This window comes from Tursiops truncatus, chromosome 8 (assembly GCF_011762595.2).
Source record: "Tursiops truncatus isolate mTurTru1 chromosome 8, mTurTru1.mat.Y, whole genome shotgun sequence".
Taxonomy (NCBI): Eukaryota; Metazoa; Chordata; class Mammalia; order Artiodactyla; family Delphinidae; genus Tursiops; species Tursiops truncatus.
The window spans coordinates 53,575,213-53,595,013 of NC_047041.1; the positions used below are offsets into that span (position 1 = coordinate 53,575,213).

Consider the following 19,801-nt stretch of genomic DNA (forward strand, 5'->3'; position numbering starts at 1 on the left):
GGAGAAGTATAGGTAAGGGACCCAGACTTAGAACCCAAGGCAGGCAAGTGTTTGATAATAGGGGAGGAGCTAAATAAATCGTGGCACGTCCACTCAACAGTATATTCTGTAGCAGTAATGATCTTTATGAAGAATTATATAAGAACATGACCAGATGTGACATAATATTATGTACCCAAAGAAGCACACAAAATTACTTCTGCTTTCTGACTACAACTATATAAAAAAACATGCATATAGGAAGTGATTGGAAGCAAATATTTAAAAACAGTAACTCTTAATGGTAATATGATTTAGGTTATTAAACAATTTCTATATCTATAATCTAGACCTGCCACTGTCAAATACAGTAGTCACTAGGTATGTGTGACCATTGAGCACTTTAAATGTTCATGTTGAGGACTTCCCTGGTGGTGCAGTGGTTAAGAATCTGCCTGCCAATGCAGGGGACACGGGTTCGATCCCTGGTCTGGGAAGATCCCACGTGCCGCGGAGCAACTAAGCCCGTGCACCACAACTACTGAGCCTGTGCTCTGGAGCCCACGAGCCACAACTACTGAGCCCAAATGGCACAACTACTGAATCCCACCCACCTAGAGCCCGTGCTTCGCAACAAGAGAAGCCACCGCAGTGAGAAGCCCATGCACCGCAAGGAAGAGTAGCCCCGCTCACCGCAACTAGAGAAAGCCCGCACCCATCAACGAAGACCCAATGCAGCCACAGATAAATAAATAAAAAATAAATAAATTTATAAAAATAAGTAAATAAATGTTCATATTGAGATGTACTGTAAGTGTAAAATACACACTGGATTTCTTAGTATGAAAAAAATGTAAACTATCTCATTAATAATTTAAAAAATATTGATTACGTAGTGAAATAATACCTTATTTATACTGGGTTAAATAAACTATATTAAAATTAATTTCACCTGTTTCTTTTTACTTTTAAAGATGTGGCTCCTATAAAGTGTAAAATTACATACACGGCTTGTGTTATATTTCTGTTGTATAGTGTTAGTCTAGGTTTTCTGTAATGTCATTATGTCTGTAATTAAGAAGGGCTGTGAAAATAAGAGACTATAGCAGAGGTTTAGATGAGATGGCCGTATGGATGGATAGGTGAGGAGGGAGATGGAAGGTAAAATCCATGGCTCTAAGTGATAGTTTTGAATGTGCAGAGATTGAGAGAGGGAGGAATCTAGGAAAGCTTCTTGATTTCTTGTTCGAGTATGTTGGTAAGGTGATGGGGCTGTTCAAAGGATAGAGAGCATGGAGCAAGGAAAAAGGAACTAAGTCAGGGAAGAAGGGTCTAGGCAGTCTGGTTAGTCCAGTGACTCTGGGATCAAGGAGGTCCCAGAGCCTCAGAAGCCTGGCTTGCCTGGACATTCTTGGTGAGGCCTTCATGGCTCCTGCACTCTGCTTGCAAGCTCTGGTCTGGAACATAGGGTCTTTGGGCCAAGAATTGAATGGGGAGGAGTTCATTTGGCCCAGATCATTGGTCTCCTCTCTGTCCATAATAGGTAGGGCTTATTGGCCTAAAAGAATAAGAATGAGAGGAAGTCTTGATCACGGTAAATTTTCAAAGCAAAACAGACACTGAAGTCTCAAATTATATGGCAGTCTTTTTGACCTCTGTGTTCTGTCCTCTCCTGATTTGTCAGGCCTTGCAGGAAAAACTGTGGAATGTGGCTGCCCCTTTGTATTTGAAGCAGAGTGATTTGGCCTCAGCAGCAGCAAAACAGGTAAGCTTATTGAGACCTTCTCCTCAGGTGGATCTCTGTCCAGATCTCTGTCCAGAAATTGCATTGTCTAAGTTAGAGTCAGAGGCCTTCACAAGGCTCTGCTGTGGCCTCCCCATTTTTAGCCTGTGTCAGAAGTTAGTGATACGAGAAGCAGCATAATTAGGGGACACAGCACTGGCTTTAGAGTCAGGGGACTTGGGTTCTGTTCCCATGTCTGCCTCTAATTTGTTGGGTGGTGTTGAGCAGGTTACTTAACCTCCCTGATTTCTAAGATTTCTTTTGTGTTCTAAAATATTATTAGTTTGTATTTCAGATATACTAAAATCCAATAAATACTATGATGAATCTTTCATCTGAAAATGTAGCTGAATTCATTTTGAGGTGGTTATATTTTTAGCCTGTACCATCTCTCTTTCTCTCTCTTTTCTTTAACCATCTCTTGAATATTTAAAGGTCTTTTTTTTCCTCCTCAATTCATTAAGTAGCATTTAATTTTACTTGCTTTAAGTTTATTTCTTTCTAGTTTTGAGCAATTTCCCTTCATTCTTGGGTATTGGAATTTGGTGAACTCTTCTGGGTCATGTCTTCCCAATAGTAAGTCTGTATATGACTAATTACAACCCTGTAGGAAGATAATGATGGTGACTATGATTGTTACATTACAGTTCACTAAATGATTTCAGGTCTATTTTAATTAGCCCTCATAATAATCCCATTAGGTTGGAATAAGTATTAAGTCCATTTTACAGATGAAACAATGCTCAGCAAGGTTATATTCGTAGAGCTGTAGGTAGTTAAGTCAGGAACTTGAGCTCAGGTACTCTGATACCCAGAGTCTGTTTTCTTTCCACTACTCTGCTTCATCTCTCATCTAATCTAGACTCCCTTTCAGACCTGCCATGTGGCTTATTGTAGGGGAGTAGAACTTAATGACAACAGAACACCAATAGGCCATGTTGGGAGGGATGGGACAGGGAGCAGTAGTCTGGAAGAAAGAGAAAGGAATTACCATTGCTATGTGACAGTTACTGTGCTAAGCACCTTCCATACCCCATTTAATCCTTTAAATTTTATGATGTTGGTGCTGTTTCTTCTGCATTTACAGATAGGGAAACTGAGGCACCATGTAATTAGGAAACTTATCTTACTGTCAGTTGTAGAAGACAGCTGACAGGGCTCTGACTCCAAAGCCTTCAATGGGAGGCAAGCATCATTGCCTGCCATCATTGCTTGCCTCCCATTGAAGAAAGGGAAGGGAAAGAGAAGCATCATTCGGGGGGGAGTCGCTGACTTGGATAGAACAGAGCGAGAGCTTAAGATGCGCTGGGCTTGAGCTGAGGTCACTGACATTGTTTTCTGCACTGATTCCCTCCCTAAAATCCCTCTGAGAGACCAGGCCCATAGAACAGTCTGGATGGCTAACAGGTGGTCAATGGTTCCTAATACTAAGTTCTTGAGGACTTTTCCTGAGGATTACGTTTCCATATGTATTCATTTGCCACCACATCACAGTGAATTTGCTTTAGTTACAAGCAGTGCTTTACAGTTTTATCAGTGTTTAAACTTTCATATCTTTATATCATCAACTAAGATGATATTACCAGATGGAAGTTTGTTTTTTTAATTGACAAAATAATTTATTCTCTCAACATGTATATTAATTTCTCTCAAATTACACTAGTTTCTCTCAACATAGGCACTTAAAAATCTCAGTTCAGAATTAAAACATAGGCATTAAAAAAAGCACTCTGTTCAGATCTGGTTTCACTTAGAATCCTGTGCTGCTCTTTGCTCTTAAGTAAGACTATAATGATATTTTTGCTGCTTATTACTTACCTTTTCCTTATAGATCATGGAAGAAACCTACAAAATGGAGTTCATGTATAGTGGCGTGGAGAACAAGCAGGTGGTGATTATCCATCACATGAGGCTGCAGGCCAAAGCCTTGCAACTTATAGTAACAGCACGGACTGCTCGAGGGTAAGATGTGTGGTTGGTGCAAAAGGGTGGCTGAGTCCTTTTAAAGACACTTACAACTGCATTCAGAGATCTCACCAAGGTTAATGATGTGTGAAATAATATTTAGGAAAGACTACCTAAGGGATATACAAGCTCTTCATTTTTTCAGATATTCCAAGTTACATTTTGGGATCAGATTAGATCCCTGGAAAAACCCTTTGGTGGCTCTCCATTGCCTACAACACAACATAGGGCTTCATCTGGCAACAAGGCATTCTGTATAGTCCTTGATAGATTTCTTTAAGAATATAGTGCCAGAACCACTTCTTTTCTCTTCTGATGGGACTAGTGCTCTATCTTAGGCAGTAAAGACAAATTATGAGAATGTATGGTGCTGTGAGACTACTTTGTTCAAATCCTGACTCCCTACTTACTTGTTTGATTACAGACAGGTCTTTTTTAGCCTCTCTGTGCCTTGTTTTCCTGTTTGTAAAATGAGAACCATGACAGCATCTATCTCATGGGGTTTCTGTGAAAAATGAATGGGATAATACATGTAAAAGCAGTTAGCATGGTACTTAGTACATAGTAAGAGCTTATTATAATTGTAGCTGTTAGACTTTCTGATCATGAGAATTGCTATATTTCATTGATTCTAAAATGCACATTTAAAAATTTTACTTCTCTGAAATCAGATATTTTGATGGTGTGCCGTAGTTTGAAAGTGTTTTTGTTTCTTGGTGTTTCATAAAATAAAGGTGCATCTTGAGAATAATGGCACCACGGATTTAATGTAATATAGTACTTAGGAAACTCGTTATCAGACAGGAGACACATTTGATGCTCAGTCCACCAGTTGTGTCAGCCTAAAAATAGTGTAGAGAAATAAATATGAGTGTTTAAGCAGTGAAAAATACATTAAAAGGAACATTGTATTATTTTATTTCTTTGCTTATCTTGATAGTGACCTGATAAACTCAGGTAGTGATTTAATCTTAGAGATAGCCATACATTCATTTAACAAATGTTTAATTCCTGCTATGTGCCAGTCACAGCTGAGAAAAGATAGGTGCTTGTGCTGGCATCTACACTTTTTTTTTTTTTTTTTTTTTTTTTGCGGTACGCGGGCCTCTCACTGCTGTGGCATCTCCCGTTGCGGAGCACAGGCTCCAGACGCACAGGCTCAGCGGCCATGGCTCACAGGCCCAGCTGCTCCGCGGCATGTGGGATCTTCCCGGACCGGGGCACGAACCCGTGTCCCCTGCATCGGCAGGCGGACTCTCAACCACTGCGCCACCAGCGAAGCCATATGCTTTTTTATTTAAAGAAAATAAATATCTTTTTCAGTTTATGTATGATTACTGTAAAAGTTTAAATATTGCAGATTAAGTGAACATTCTGTTCTCTGGTAATCTACCCCTTGTAAAACAAATGACTAAAAGTGTAGATTATAAATGCATGTATTAGCGTAAATCGAATCATAATATACTTGGCTGTTCTGCCATATTTTCATTTCATCCAACAATATAATATTTCGTATTTCCATGTCATTGTATAAAGATTCCAATATATTTGGTGTTTACTCATGCTATATTATTTTATATTTTCCATTTGTATGCATACCTGCTTCTTTTTCTTTTCCTTGATTTTTGCTGGAAATTTTTTGTTGTTTTGATTCTTTCTTCTTGCAGGGGTTTGAAAGTTCTGTACCCTAATTTTAACCTATTCAAGTGAGAGGCAGTAGAACATAATGATTAAGAGGGCTGGGGTGCCTCATTGATTTGATTCAGATCTTGACTCCACCATTTGCAAACTTAGTGACCTTGGACAAGTTACTTAAGAACTTCTGTCTCAGTTTATTTCCCATAAGTTAAACTGGGATAATAATAGTACTTGCCTCTCTGTCATAGGGTTATTGTAAGGATTATTGAATTATTATATGTAAAGCCCTTAAAATACTGCCTGACACATTAAGAGTAAACACTTGACAAATGTTAGCTCATTTTAGTTGTATAAATAGTATTTTTACTCATATATATATATAATTTTTTTTTTATTTTTGGCTGTGTTGGGTCCTTGTTGCTGTGCACGGGCTTTCTTTTTGCAGCGAGCAGGGGCTACTCTTCGTTGCGGTGCACGGGCTTCTCATTGCAGTGGCTTCTCTTTGTTGCAGAGCACGGGCTCTAGAGCACAGGCTCAGTAGTTGTGGCGCACGGGTGTAGTTGCTCCACGACATGTGGGACCTTCCCGGACCAGGGCTCGAACCTGTGTCCCCTACACTGGCTGGCGGATTCTTAACCACTGTGCCACCAGGGAATCCCTACCCTTATATTTTTAATAAACAGATTGACCTTATATTTTTCAGCATTAAAAAATAGAATTTATGATCATCTCTATCAAGACCATATCTAATCAAAATGAAAGTTTTAGTGTATTTTTATTGATTGTTTCATGCTGTTAAATAATTTAGAATTTAGTTTCAGATTGTTCTTTCTTTTTTTTTTTTTTTTGTGGTACGCGGGCCTCTCACTGCTGTGGCCCCTCCCGCCGCGGAGCACAGGCCCCGGACGCGCAGGCCCAGCGGCCATGGCTCATGGGCCCAGCCGCTCCACGGCATGCGGGATCCTCCCAGACTGGGGCGCAAACCTGTGTCCCCTGCATCGGCAGGCGGACTCTCAACCACTGCGCCACCAGGGAAGCCCTCAGATTGTTCTTTTTTTAAATTGAAGTATAGTTGGTATACAATATTAGTTTCAGGTGTACACCATAGTGATTCAGTATTTTTACAGATTATACTCCATTAAAAGTTATTATAAGATAATGGCTATAATTCCCTGTGCTGTACAATATATTGGATTATGGTTTTTAACGTATCTCTTATTTTAAGATTTCTTTCTTAAAATAGCATTACTCTTTATAAGTACATTATCAAAATAATTTAGCTCCAGCTTACCCACCACTGTTCTTTTTGTATCACAATTGTCTTTTAAAATTCCTTGTTCTAATTCACCATTTATATGACTGGAACACATTCGCTAGTATTGTTTTTCAGAGTAAGTATATAAGTAGTATACTCATTGAGACTTCGCATATCTAAAACTGCCTTTCTTTTGCTCTCATACATAATTGGAATTCTTTCAGAACTCTGTTAATATTGCTATGTTACCTTTTAGTATTTAATGTTACAGTTAGGATGTCTGATGTCTGTCTGGTTCTCTTTCCTTTGTAGTTAGCTTATTTTTCATGGCTCAAAGCTGTAAACTTTTCTTTTTCTTTTTAGAATTCAGAAATTTCATCAGGATATGTCTAGTTATGTGTTTCCTTTCATTATTCTTACTGACTTTTAATGGGACTTCGAAGTCTCAGCTCTGTTTTATCTCAGGGATTTTTCCCCTCTATTATTTCTTTAATTACTACTTCTTCCATCCACTCCAGTCTGCCATACTAGATATTGTATCTTCTGGATCTATTTTCCCTATATCTTATCTTTTCTCTCACAATTTCAGTTTCTTTTTCTACTTTATATTCTGAGTAAATTCCTCAACGTACTCTTTTAATTTACCATTTCAGTTTTCATCATTTTTCATTCTAGTGTTCTTCAATTGTTGAGTTGATTTCATTATTATTATTTCCAAGTGTGCTTTCTTCTGTGTACCTTTTTTGTAGCAGTTTTTCTCACTTTATCAATGCGATATCCTTTCAAATCTCCTCTTAAATCTTAATCAGGTTGTTTATTAGAATTTTAAAAAAAGCTTTCTGTGCTTTCTTCCCTTGACATTACCTCACTGAGTTCTGCTTGGTCTCCTTTACAGCTCCTTATCATCCTTATAACATCTAATAATTTTTCATTGTCTTTGAATACTTACAAGTGAAAGTTTAGACTAGTTTAAATTGGTAACTGATATAGGCTTCCCCAACAGTTATAGGTCAATGTTTGGTTTCCCCTAGTGGGCCTCACTCTTACATTGAAAGCGGGGGTTCTTAGTGCTAGAGGCCTACTTCATGTACGTACCATGTAGGTGAGGCTACCTACTCTGCTTGGGGGTTGGGGAAGAGTTCCCAAATCTTTTTGTATTTTACTGTTTGGAAATTCTCCAAGTTGGTTGTACGTGAGCAAGCCAAAAAAGGTGCTACTTGGCCAAATTGCTTTCATTTCAGTCTGCTTAGCTGGAGTTCTCCCTTCCAGCCCTCTCATCCTAGGTGGTCTTTGGTTGGTTAACCTCACCAGCAAATTTCAGTTCCACTTCTAGTAGTTTGTCAGAGTTAAGAAAGTTTCAAGTGCTACCTGCTTTTTAGGAAAATAATTCAAATTAATGTTGGTTGTAGAGTACATTTCCATCTGCCATTTATCGTTTATCCATTCAACAAATATTTATTGCATAGCTGCTTGTGTCAGGAAATACATGATGAATGATACAAAGTCCCTACTCTCATGGAGCTTACGGTTTACTAGAAAAACTTGACTCGGTTATTAAGAACCTTGATACCATTCTCTTACATGTTTTTTTATTTTTTTTATTTTTTTTTTCTCTTACATGTTTTTATATAAGGAAAGAGTATTTGTTTTTTCTTCACTGGAACTTTACTCCTTCAATTAATAATATATTAATGCAAATGAGTGGAACATTCCCTGCAGAAATTATAATAAATAAAATGCACAAAAATCAAAGGAAAAATCTGTTGTGTGATTAGTAAGTTATATTGGCCTGGCATGTTGCCTGGCTTATCTAGGTATACATTTAAGTTTTTACAGAAATGAAATACTCTAAGTACTACTTGACCAAAGAAGCCAGGATAGAGAAGAAAGCATATAGTCTGTGTCTGTGTGCAAAGTAGTAACAAAACTTTTTCCCCTTCTGCATGAAAATTTGACCTTTGGTTTCCAGATCTATTCCCTGGTAAGCTGATGGCATCAACTCTATTACTAGGTGACACTGCTATGGTAAAAATGATCTCTGAGAAAATTACATGTACACTAGAAGGAACTATCAGTGAACTATAATTACCTAATGCAGACACCATAGCTTTGGGCTTCATTGAATGCAGTGATTCTTGTAACTGAGCATATCCCTGTGGGGACCCTGGAAGGTATGCCTTTGGATTACTTCAAGAGATATTAGGACCTATGGAGCATGAGACTTCTAAGTGAAGATAGTCTCCACATTCACCTGATGTAGATCTCATCTCCTTGAACCTGAGCTGTCAGTGGCAAGGTCAGAGCTCCCAGACAGCTATGTAGATGGTTGAATGGGCTGCTGCCAAGGGCTCCTGCAGAGGAGGAATATGACATTGCACTGCCTGTAAGCTGTGCTTCTGTCCTATATCCTTACTGAATCTGGTGCCAAGTGTGGCCTGTGATAGTCTTTGATTTTGAATGTACATTGAGCCTAATGGGCACTGCAGTGTTTTAATTAGGTCTTGGGATCCTGGCAAATTTCCCCCTAGGTCCATTAGGAGTCCTCTGTTTCTCTTACGGATAATTTTTATAGTATAATATGCTCATCGTCTTTTCTTGTGGGCTCAGGTTTCTGGAACTTTGGTCTTTACTCCTCAGTTCTCAGATTTCACAAGCAAATTACATGGGTTTTTGTTTGTTTTGTTGTTTTTTCTTTTCTACAGAGTTGACCCCTTATTTGGGATGTGTGAAAAATTTTTACAGGAAGTGGACTTTTTTCAGAGGTAAGTATTTCATCACCTTCTAGCTTATTAAATCTTGGTTATGTAAAGATCGTACTTACAGGGAAACAAGAGCAATCACAAGCCAGAATCTTTGGTTTAGCCCATGTAGCCAAGCTATTATGATACATGCAGTGTGCCCTAATTTGTATACAGGTGGCTCTCAGTATCCATGGGTTCTGCATTCATGGATATGGAGGGTTCGACTGTATTATTCCATTTTATATAAAGGACTTGAGCATCCGTGGATTTTGGTATTTGCAAGGGGTCCTGGAACCAATCCACCACAGATACTGAGAGATAACTGTATTTTCTTTACTGGTATATAAACTTCTTAGGTTAGCTAAACATACAACATAATAATAAAAACATTAGGAATGTTTTTGATTCAGCACTCAGCTGGGCCAGAAAAAGACAAATATTATGTGAGAAAACTCAAACTCTTGTTGAAAAATCACAACTTGTCTATTTTTCTTCACCATGGTTCTTAAACTTGCATATTTCTGTCTAATCTACAAAAATTGTTCCATCATTCTATAGGTAGCTTTTATTTTGTAGCATAGATAGGTTTTCTCAGGATTCATTATGAAGTAAATCAGCTAAAACATATGCAGTCAATGAGTGGAAGGCTTGGTGAAACAGTGGGGGTCGAGGTAGTGACCTTGACTGTGACCTGTGGTATGCTGGCGATACAATACTGGGAAGAAGGCATTTATAGGATTTTAAAATCTAATATTTATTAAGTCTAATATTTCATATTTTCACTCCTTGCTTCTACCCCCATGAACTTTACCAAACCTGGCTCTACAGGTTTGTATGACTCTACACTTTTCAGGCTTTTTTCATTTGGGTGATGATGGCTTCCTATAGGGCTGAGTTGCAATACTACTCTTCACCAATAGGAGCTGCTCTCTAGTAAATGATACAATCTAGCTTGACTCTTTAGATCCTGACTTCAAATCTCTACGAAGTCCATGCCTTACTTTTGGTTTTAGATTTTTTTTTTTAATTGAAGTATAGTTGGTTTACAATGTTGTATATGTTTCTGGTGTACAGCAAACTGATTTAGTTCGACATGGTTTTAGATTCTTTAAGGTGGAGAGTCTTGTTTTTGCACAGTTGCGTTGGAGAGATTTTTGGAAAGATGACAGCTCTGATTTGCCACAGATGAGGATCTGTTGTTAAGGGCTGCACATTCTTTCTTAATTCAGCCTCTGAGTCCCTATACTGATATCACCCCTCAGTGAAATATTTTTTGACTATCTCCTTCTACAAAGCAGAGTACTGTGGAATCATTCAGAGCTGGGAGTAAGTTACTTAACTTTTTTTAAGCCGCAGTACAACATTATCCTCTCTGAATCTCAATGTTCCTATCAGTGATGCTCCATTAAGACAGGCTTTTTCTTCTCTTTTGCTCAGTATAATATCCCCAGTGTCTAGAATAGTACTTGGTAAGACCTAAAGACATATTTGTTATATTAATTAATGAATCTGTAATATGACAATAATAATTCTAACAATGCACAGGACTACTGGGAGGATTAAATAAGATAGTGTAAAACACTTAAGAGGTTGCCTGGCATATATAGGTATTTAATAAGCAAGGCTATTACGATGGTCATGTCACTACAGCATAATTACATAGGTGCATGGCTTTCCTCGGTAACCATGAACTCCTCCAGTTCATCACTTTTCCTACCTCAGGGCTTGGCAGAAGTTTGGGGCTCAGCCTGTGGTGAATGAACGCATAGTTGCTTCTGTTTGTTCCTTCAGGTGTTTCATCGCTGATTTGCCCCACCTGCAGGACAGCTTTGTGGACAAACTTCTTGACCTCATGCCCCGACTTATGACATCCAAACCTGCAGAAGTGGTCAAAATTCTACATACCATGCTGCGGCAGAGTACCTTCCTACACCTCCCCCTTCCAGAGCAGGTCAGTGTCTGTGTCATACCCCTTCAGGCGAAATCCATCCAGAGAGCATCCAAAACTGCTCATCTTGGTGATCTTCTTTGAGCAGTGGAGGAGCTGGGTTAGGGCCTTTCCTCTGATTGACTAACGTGTGTCCACCCATTAGATAAGGAGACAGAAAGGCAAGGATCATGTTTTGTTACCCAGAGATGACCTGGCTTTAGAATCGTATTTTCTTCTTGCTTACAGATCCACAAAGCCTCAGCCACCATTATTGAGCCAGCGGGCGAATCAGACAACCCTTTGCGGTTTACCTCTGGGTTGGTGGTGGCCCTGGATGTCGATGCAACCCTGGAACATGTTCAGGATCCTCAGAGCACTGTGAAGGTCCAGGTCTGTCAGCTTTTGGTTCCCATGGAGCTTCTAAACTGACTTTGTGTTGGAACTTTTAACTTTAGCACCCCTGTAATCTCTACCTGAGGGACAGAAACTGGGGAGAGAGAAGAGATAAGTTTTTATGGACAAGAGCCTGGGCGTGAATCCCAGCTCTACTGCTGAGTATGGTCTGGAGGAAGTTACTTTAAACTCTGAACCTTAGATTCTGCAACTGACAAATAGGAATAGTTGACATTGAAATGAAGTGATGTGTATAAAGTTCCTGGTCCCCAGTAAGGGTTCACTAAATGACAGGGCCGCTTCTATTCTTATAATGTGAAGTTAAGACTTGGTATTTTCAGGGCTATAAGCAAACTGTAATAAGTCCTTTTCCGGTTGTAGGTGGGTCAGCTTGGTGAATACAGTTTATGGGTGGGAAAAAGTAGTCACTAGGGAGTATTCTTTCCAAGTTAGATGGATGTACTAGAGAGACAGGAGAGATGCAGTATAGGCACTAAGCAATTTAACAGTCAGTAGTTAAGCCCCACTAAGAGTCCTACCCATTTACACCCCCTCCCTCCCTCCCTCCCTCCCTTCCATCCATCCATGCTTACTCTACTGCACATGCTAAGTGCTAGGCAAGCATGTCAGAATTCATGCCCTGAGGATGCTTAGTTTCAGTGAGAGACAGACAAATGGACAGGCAGTTGTAAAACAGAAGTTCAGTCATCAGTTCCAACAGGCACAGGATGAATTAAGAATGTTATGGCCTCTTATTAAATCCTGATTGCTCACACAACATAGATCTAACTTTGGGAGCCACTTGCAACACTGCCTCCTGAAATGAGACCTAACTTTTTAAATAACCTGACCTATTCTCAAGACTAAGAGACTGGGACTTCCCTGGTGGTGCAGTGGATAAGACTCCGCGCTCCCAATGCAGGGGGCCCGCATTTGATCCCTGGTCAGGGAACTAGATCCCACTTGCATGCCGCAACTAAGAGTTCACGTGCCTCAACTAGGGAGCCGCTTGCCGCAACCAAGGAGTCCGCCTGCTGCAACTAAGTGTTACTGAGTTCAAGCTCACTCTGCTCACTGCACTACAGGCCAGTGAATCGGGAGATGAGGTGTTGAGACAAGGAATACGACTTTATTCGGAAAGCCGGCAGACCAAGAATATGGCAGACTAGTGTCTCTGAAAAACCATCTTATCTGGGTTTGGATGCCAGTTTCTTTTATAGAACAGAGAGGGGGAGGAGGTGAGGAAGTAAAGTAAAAAGGCCATAAGTTTTGCAAATGTCCCCTGGAATGGCTAGCCTCAGGGAGGGGATGGGTTAATTTCTTCTTTCTTGCAGCCACCCACAGGTGGACAGGGTCAGGATGCTTCCCCCAACAAAGGCACTTTGGTTTAACATTCAGGCAGAGGGACAGGGTTCCCCGAGGCAGGCCGTTATGTATAGACAGTATCCTTTTAGTGAACAACAGCAGGAAAGCAAAGGTTAAAGTAAAAGAAACAGGTCCAACATGTAGCCAGATTTGGCTCTTCTCTGTTATATAAGGAGCCCACGTACGGCAACTAAGGAGCCCGCGAGCCGCAACTAAGACCCAGCACAACCAACCAACCAACGAAATAAATAAAGAAAATAAAGATTAAAAAAAAAAAAAAAAAGAAAGACTAAGAGACTGGTTCAGTGAGATAATGGACCGATCTACCGACTTAGCTTCTGGATTGTGAAGCTTCTTAGAAGTTTCAAAGGCAGGAATGAAGGGGAACATAATACACCACCCCAAAATAAGCCTTTTTGGCCTAAGGATTATTTTGGGATGATTATTTTTGAGAGGCTGTAGACTGGAAACAGAGTAGAATTGCCCTTTTGTGAGGGAAATTTACATTTATAAGGGAAATCTCCATTTGTAAGGTATCCCCCTCTCGGTACCAGAAAGGGAAGTAAGACTAAATCTCTAGAAATTCATCAGTGAAAACTATGCCAACTTAAATTTGCATAACACTCGTACCCTTGATTATTGTGTTTTACCTGATAACCTCCCATAACAGGCTCCCTTCCTCTTCAACATCTTTCTTTTGTTTTTAGCTGAATATGGTATTTAAGGTGATGGCTTGGTTAGTTTCAGGGAGTTACTCAGTTTTCCTAGGTCTCTTCCTTATATAGAGGAGACATATTTGTTATTAACTTCTATTTGTTTTTCTCCTGTTAATCTGCCTTTTATTATAGCGGGGTCTCAGCCAAGAACCTAGAAGGGTAGAGGGGAAATTAATTTTTCTCCCCTACAGGGTTATTTCCAGTTTTGGCTACTATAAAAACATTCTGCAATATACTTAAAAAAAATATATATATATATACACACACACACACATATATAGATATGTGTGTATATATACATATATGTGTGTGTGTGTGTGTGTGTGTGTGTGTGTGTATATATATATATATATATATAAAAATTATAAAGAATACTATGGAGAAGCCCTTAATTTGTAGAGTGTGACTAAGGAAGAGAAAGACTTTGTGGAGATACTGTTACATGGATGAGATAAAGGATGATTAAGAGCAAAGGATAGAGGTATTCCAAGCAGAAGGAATATGAATAAAAGTTAGGGATGCAAGCACCTGCAGTAAGTACAGAAAAATAGCCTGGAGCAGGCAGGGTTGGCTTCCTGGAAGAGAGTCAGGATGAATCAGGCCCTGAAGACGGTTAATATTTACCTATGGTGACAGTAGAGGAAAAAAATCTTCTGGCTTCCCAGCAGGAATTATTAGAAATCATGAGACCTACAGAGAACTAACTCTGAGCTGCAGTTTTATTGGACGGCAGTTTTTTGTTTGTTGGTTTGTTTTCCCCTGTCTACCGAAAAAAAACGCACAACGTAGAATTTGAGAGTTATGTTTTTTTTGGCAGACGTTCTTAGATTGCAGGTATAGATTGTCGCAAGCCTGGGAGACAGCATCTCAGATAAATGCTGAGAAAACTGTTCCGAAGAGGAAGGGGGAAACCAGGATATATAGGAGTTTTTGCAACACCACCAGGTAGCCGGAACAAAAGACTACTGTTAATAAAAGAAAACTAGATAGCTCAAGTTAAGGAATTTGGCACTTTTCTACATAAGGGAAGATGCAAGAGTCTGGACTCATTGAAATCATTCCTTTGATATGCACCTCAGCTCTCTGGGGCCAGTATCCTGTGTTTCCTCTTCCCGAGTTTCCTCAAGCTGCACCATTTGGGGTGGCTGCAGTTTGATGACTGCGGTCATTCCTTGTTTCCTTCCTCAGTTCCCTCAGGGCTCACTGCTGGAGGGCGGCTGCGGTTGCTGATGGCCCAAAATCCTTTGTTTACTGATGTGGTGGGCAGTGTTTTATTTCTCAGCCCCAAAGTTAGTGGTTCTCCACCCTAGCTGTACTTTAGAATTATACAGACAGTGTTAAAAAGTACTGATGCACGGGGCCTTAGCCTACACCAGTTAAATCAGAATCCTGAGAGTAGGGCCCATGACTACCAGTATTTTTTATTTAAGAGCTCATAGGTGATTCTAATGTGCAGCCCGGGTTGAGAACCCCTGTTTCACATTGTCCCTGGAAGAAGTTCGCTGACCAATTGAGCATAAATGAGATTGCAGGTATAGATAATTTTAAGGATCACCTGCTACACTCTACTGAAAGATCACCTTCAGAGTAGCTCTACTACATGCATGGCCAGACTGTTTGGATACCTCTGCAGGCTGGGAGATGAGGAACTCGCTGCTTAGTCATGGGACAGCTCTGACAGTAGGAAAGCATTGTCCAGTTCAGCTACCATGCCCCAACACTTCCGGACAGATGAGATTATGGGGCAGGTGGGCTGAGACATGCCTCCCCAGAGTTTCAAAGTTGAAAGACCTGTGTGGTCCCTACTTTACCCCTATCAGTGTATTCCCATAGCCCAGGACCTATGTGTTTGTAGGATATGCTTCATTTGTTCATTTAGCTCATTTGTACACTGTGCAGTATATAATAATAGGCCCTCTACACAGATAGCTGTGAGGTCCCCCTGGGTGTTGAGGAGAGCTCTTTGGCAGCTTGTAAGATTTGAAGAACTGGCCAGTGATTTGAGCACTGAGCACTGTCTCTGTAGAAAGAGACAGATAAACAGCTTCCTAGCTGCTTATGATCTAGTGGAGAGTTACAGAATTATTCTTAATCCTTGGTAGTTGGTGATGGATCCTGGGCCATGATATGATTTGGAGCCAGAGGAAGGAGAGTCATCCTGATGGGGGTGTCTGAGAAGGCTTTTCACATCAGGATTAATATTTTAACCTATCCATGTACTTAACAGAGGCACTTTATTCCTGTCCCTCATTCACCATGAATTCAGGAAACATTTATCACATACTGCTTTGTACTGGGGAGGGGGTAGAGAGATTTCGACAGTGTTGTCTTCCCCTCCAGGAGCAGTTTTGTATGAAGGGTAGTGTCTTCTTTTCCTCCTGTTTTGGGGTTCACAGCAGATGTCACCAGCAATTCTGTTAAAAGCTCATGGCTCTTCTGCCTCTTTTTCTCATTTCTGTCACCTCTTAGGTCTCATATCCAGATGGCCAAGCTCAGATGATCCACCCTAAGCCGGCAGACTTTCGGAATCCCGGCCCAGGGCGGCACCGGCTTATCACTCAGGTGTACCTCTCCCACACTGCCTGGACAGGTAAGGAGTCAGTGGGCCAAGGCTTTTTTTTTTTTTTTTGTAGTTTGAAAAATACGTGATTGAACCAGGACTGCTGAGGGTTGAACTTGATTTCTTAAGAAGCCTGAAAGCAGTAGAATGGAGTCTCATTGAAAGAACTGTGGGCTGGACACCCGGAGACTATTTTCTTATCCTAACACTGCCACTGACTTGCTGTGTACACTTGGGCAAGCTACTCTCCCTTCTGAATCTGTTTCCTCACCTTTCAAATTAAGATAACAATTCTTTACTACTTAATTCTGAGGACTATTCTGTCTGGAAATTAAAGTTTTATATTTCTTAGCAGAAATTTAAAATCACTCTTTTTTGTATATGAACAATACAGTTCATTCCCCCAGAACAAGTAAAATGACAACTGTTCTTGCCTTCCCTTCCCACATGGGCTGGTTTGTGCGATAATGCAAAGTAAGGTGATCTATTCCTATTTTACCCTCCCATACAGCAACTGAGAAGAACCTTGATAATTTGAGAAAACACATGGAGGTTACATAAGTATTTTTCTTTCATTTGTAAAGAATAAAACGAGAGAATACAAGTGCAATGACATTACGCTTCCAAAGCCTGTAAGGCTGCTTTGGAAACTGAAAAAGACTCAGTCTGCAGAACCTAAAATGTGGGAGAGAATTGGCCTCGGTGGTGTTGCCTAAGTCATTGAAGGTGATTCAGAAGCATGGTTGTTACTGGAGAAGGTGTTCAATACCACCAAATCTGGTTTATTTTAGAAATAGCTGGACGCCTTCTGGAATTTTATTTCACTGTATTTTTGAATACATGAGTAACTGTTTATTGCCATTATTAATGGTTTTCCTCTGTCAAGGGTGTTAGGCAGGTATAGATGACTTTATAAAGTTTTCACAAAGAGCAAGTGGTGCTGTTGAGTGTCAGGGCAGCCCCTTCGGGGGTCCAGCGGGCCTGGCAAAATTGAGGGAGCAGATCCAGCAATGCTTGTACAGAGAATCTGCCTCCCTGAGTGTCCCTCAATCCATATCCTTGCTGCCTGGAGTGTTCTGCACTGTTTGCCACAGTGCAAGTCCACAGAAACGTAGAGTTCCTTATTTTAATCTCTTGTGGTGAAGGGATCCTAGATATGGGGAAAGAAATGCTGTGGGACAGCGTTGTTTTACAGGGTTAAGACTGAGGGAAGCAAAACATGTTAGAGCTCAGAAGAGCTTGAAAGGTAGGTTTTGAGGGGCATACTGACTTGCCCCTGGTCACACAGCAGGTCATTGCCTGAACCAGGCCTACAATTCGGGCTGTCCTGAGCCTGAAGAATTGTAATTCATCCAGGATCACCTCCTCTGAGAGGTTGCTACCTAGTCACAATTACAAATATCTATTTTAATTCTCGGCTCAGCACTTATTAGTGTCAGATGTTTTCTCGTTTGTTTATTGACTTTCTCTCCAATTAGAATGTAGGCTCCTTGAGAACAGGGAACTTGCTCGTCATCTTTAACCTCTGTGTCCCTAGTGCCTGACATGGAGTAGGTGCTCAACAAATAATGAAAACTGAATATAGGATTTTAAATTTGCAATTAACATTCATTTAATTCGTAGACAACTTTGTGGTGGGAATTAGTATTCTGCTCTTAATTTTGTAGATGCATAAGTGAAGGCCCATGTAGCTGAATAGTAATGGCACTGAGGCTGGCACACAGATTTCCTAACTCCTAAATCCCTTGATTTTTTCACTGTACCATCCTCCCATCTGACCTGGGACACTAAAGTGAAAATGTGTTCTCATTCTGAAGGTGCCAGCACCTCTTTCTCCTAATCCAGGAGATGGTGCCTGGTATTGGTAAGGGGTCCTCCATCTAGTCCCTCAGCTCCCTACCAAGGGCCTCTCCTTTGGGAGACAGAATGCTGCCAGGTCACAAGGTTTGAGTCACATAGACGAGTTTCCAAATTCTGCCTTACTTGCTGTGTGATCCTGAGAAAGTTATTTAACCTCTCTATCTCATTTTCCTTTAAGATTGGAGTAATAATATATACCTCATAAAGACATATTCTTCCAAGCATGATAAATAGGTTGCATGATTTGTCCCAGATGATCTTTTGTCTCTTTTTCCCACTGTCTTTTCCCTCTTGTTTCTTCTCCCTGCTCCCTTCCGCTGCTGGCAGTGGCTTGAATTGCCACTCTTCCCACGTGCTGGTGAGAAAAGGCATAATGACCAGATGGAGTTTAGTCCTCTGACCTGGGTTTAGTCCTCTGACCTTACCAGTATTTGGCTCCTGAAAGTGCTATGAGAGCCAGGGCTAGATTGTGGTTTAGGGGTTGGCAATAGCCATCCAGGACAAGAAAGGAGAGCGTAGTGGGAGAGCTGATACTGGAGCCTAGTACCAGAAAGCAGTGCTAGTTTCATTACAGATACACTCCAGGCTGGTAAAAGGCCCCACGTGAAAAGGTGATGCTGAGGTTGGTTGCTCTCTGGGGTTGGCTAGGTTGCTCTGGTTGCCTGCCAGCCTTTCCCTTCCTGGAGGACAGCAATCTAGTCTGTATTCTGATCCCTAGGGAGAAGTCTGGAAGTAGCCAGGAACACATCTGGGGAGGCATTGAGAAGTCCTGGGACCTTTGCCCTTGTTCATTTAGATCCATCCAGCCCTCATTCCTGCCCTGTAAACCTCTTAGCCTTGGGCTCATCTTTAATACTTACACCTTTCATGAGATTACCCAGTCACACAAAATCAAGGCGGACACCCAAGCTAGCGGTGTTCTTGGCCTCTGCACTTGCCCTTAGGTTTTTCTGAAATCCTCTCCCCCTTCTTTATGGAAGCCACGTGGTGAATAGAAAGATTAGTTGCTTCAATTTATGAACTAAGCTCAAATTCTGTCACTGGTGTGGATTTGGGTAGTCACTTAGAACCTCTCAGAGTCTTGGGACTTTTTTGGGATTGTGACAGTCTTTCTTTCATGGTGTGGCAGGGTAAGAACTCTTGGAGTTATGTGCTTGGCACAGAGCAGGTGTTCCATTCCAAAGCATTCCTGAGCTCCCTCCTCAGTACTTCCTACGGACTCGAGTGTGCACTGTGCTCCAGTGCAACTGTCTCTGCCTCCTCAGCCAAACAGAAATTTGAGGGAGGTCTTATTTATTTTTGCTGGGGCCTGCCACATGAAGACACCAGATCAGTATTGTAATGTCATGTCATGAAAGAACGGAAGGTTCAGTGACGTGATTTTAGGTCCCTGAAATATATTCCTGTTCAGTAGTGAGAGTTTTCTGTCCGAACTATTTCCTTAATGAAAGGCTTCCTCTCCGCTAATGCAGTAGAGTCCACTGTGCATGTAGCCCTCAGGCCTGAGATCAGCTGTGCAGAAAGGCATGATTATCTGGGTACAAGAATTGGCCACATGCATGTACTTTGTGACCCTCTGTCTTGAGGCTGGAAGGCCTCTGTGGAAGAGGCCTTTT

At 40.9% G+C, this 19,801-nt stretch overlaps 1 protein-coding gene across 4 annotated transcripts in view; it reads left to right on the plus strand.

Annotated features, from left to right (window-relative positions):
• The window catches only part of INTS4 (integrator complex subunit 4), a 133,317-nt gene that overhangs the window by 90,422 nt on the left and 23,094 nt on the right, over positions 1–19,801 (plus strand). For all 4 annotated transcript variants that reach the window (XM_019948670.3, XM_033862194.2, XM_073808388.1 and 1 more), the window contains 6 exons: positions 1,664–1,744; positions 3,594–3,724; positions 9,323–9,382; positions 11,153–11,312; positions 11,538–11,681; positions 16,235–16,355. In XM_019948670.3, the coding sequence (XP_019804229.1) occupies positions 1,664–1,744; positions 3,594–3,724; positions 9,323–9,382; positions 11,153–11,312; positions 11,538–11,681; positions 16,235–16,355 (697 nt within the window). The remainder of the gene's footprint in view (positions 1–1,663; positions 1,745–3,593; positions 3,725–9,322; positions 9,383–11,152; positions 11,313–11,537; positions 11,682–16,234; positions 16,356–19,801) is intronic.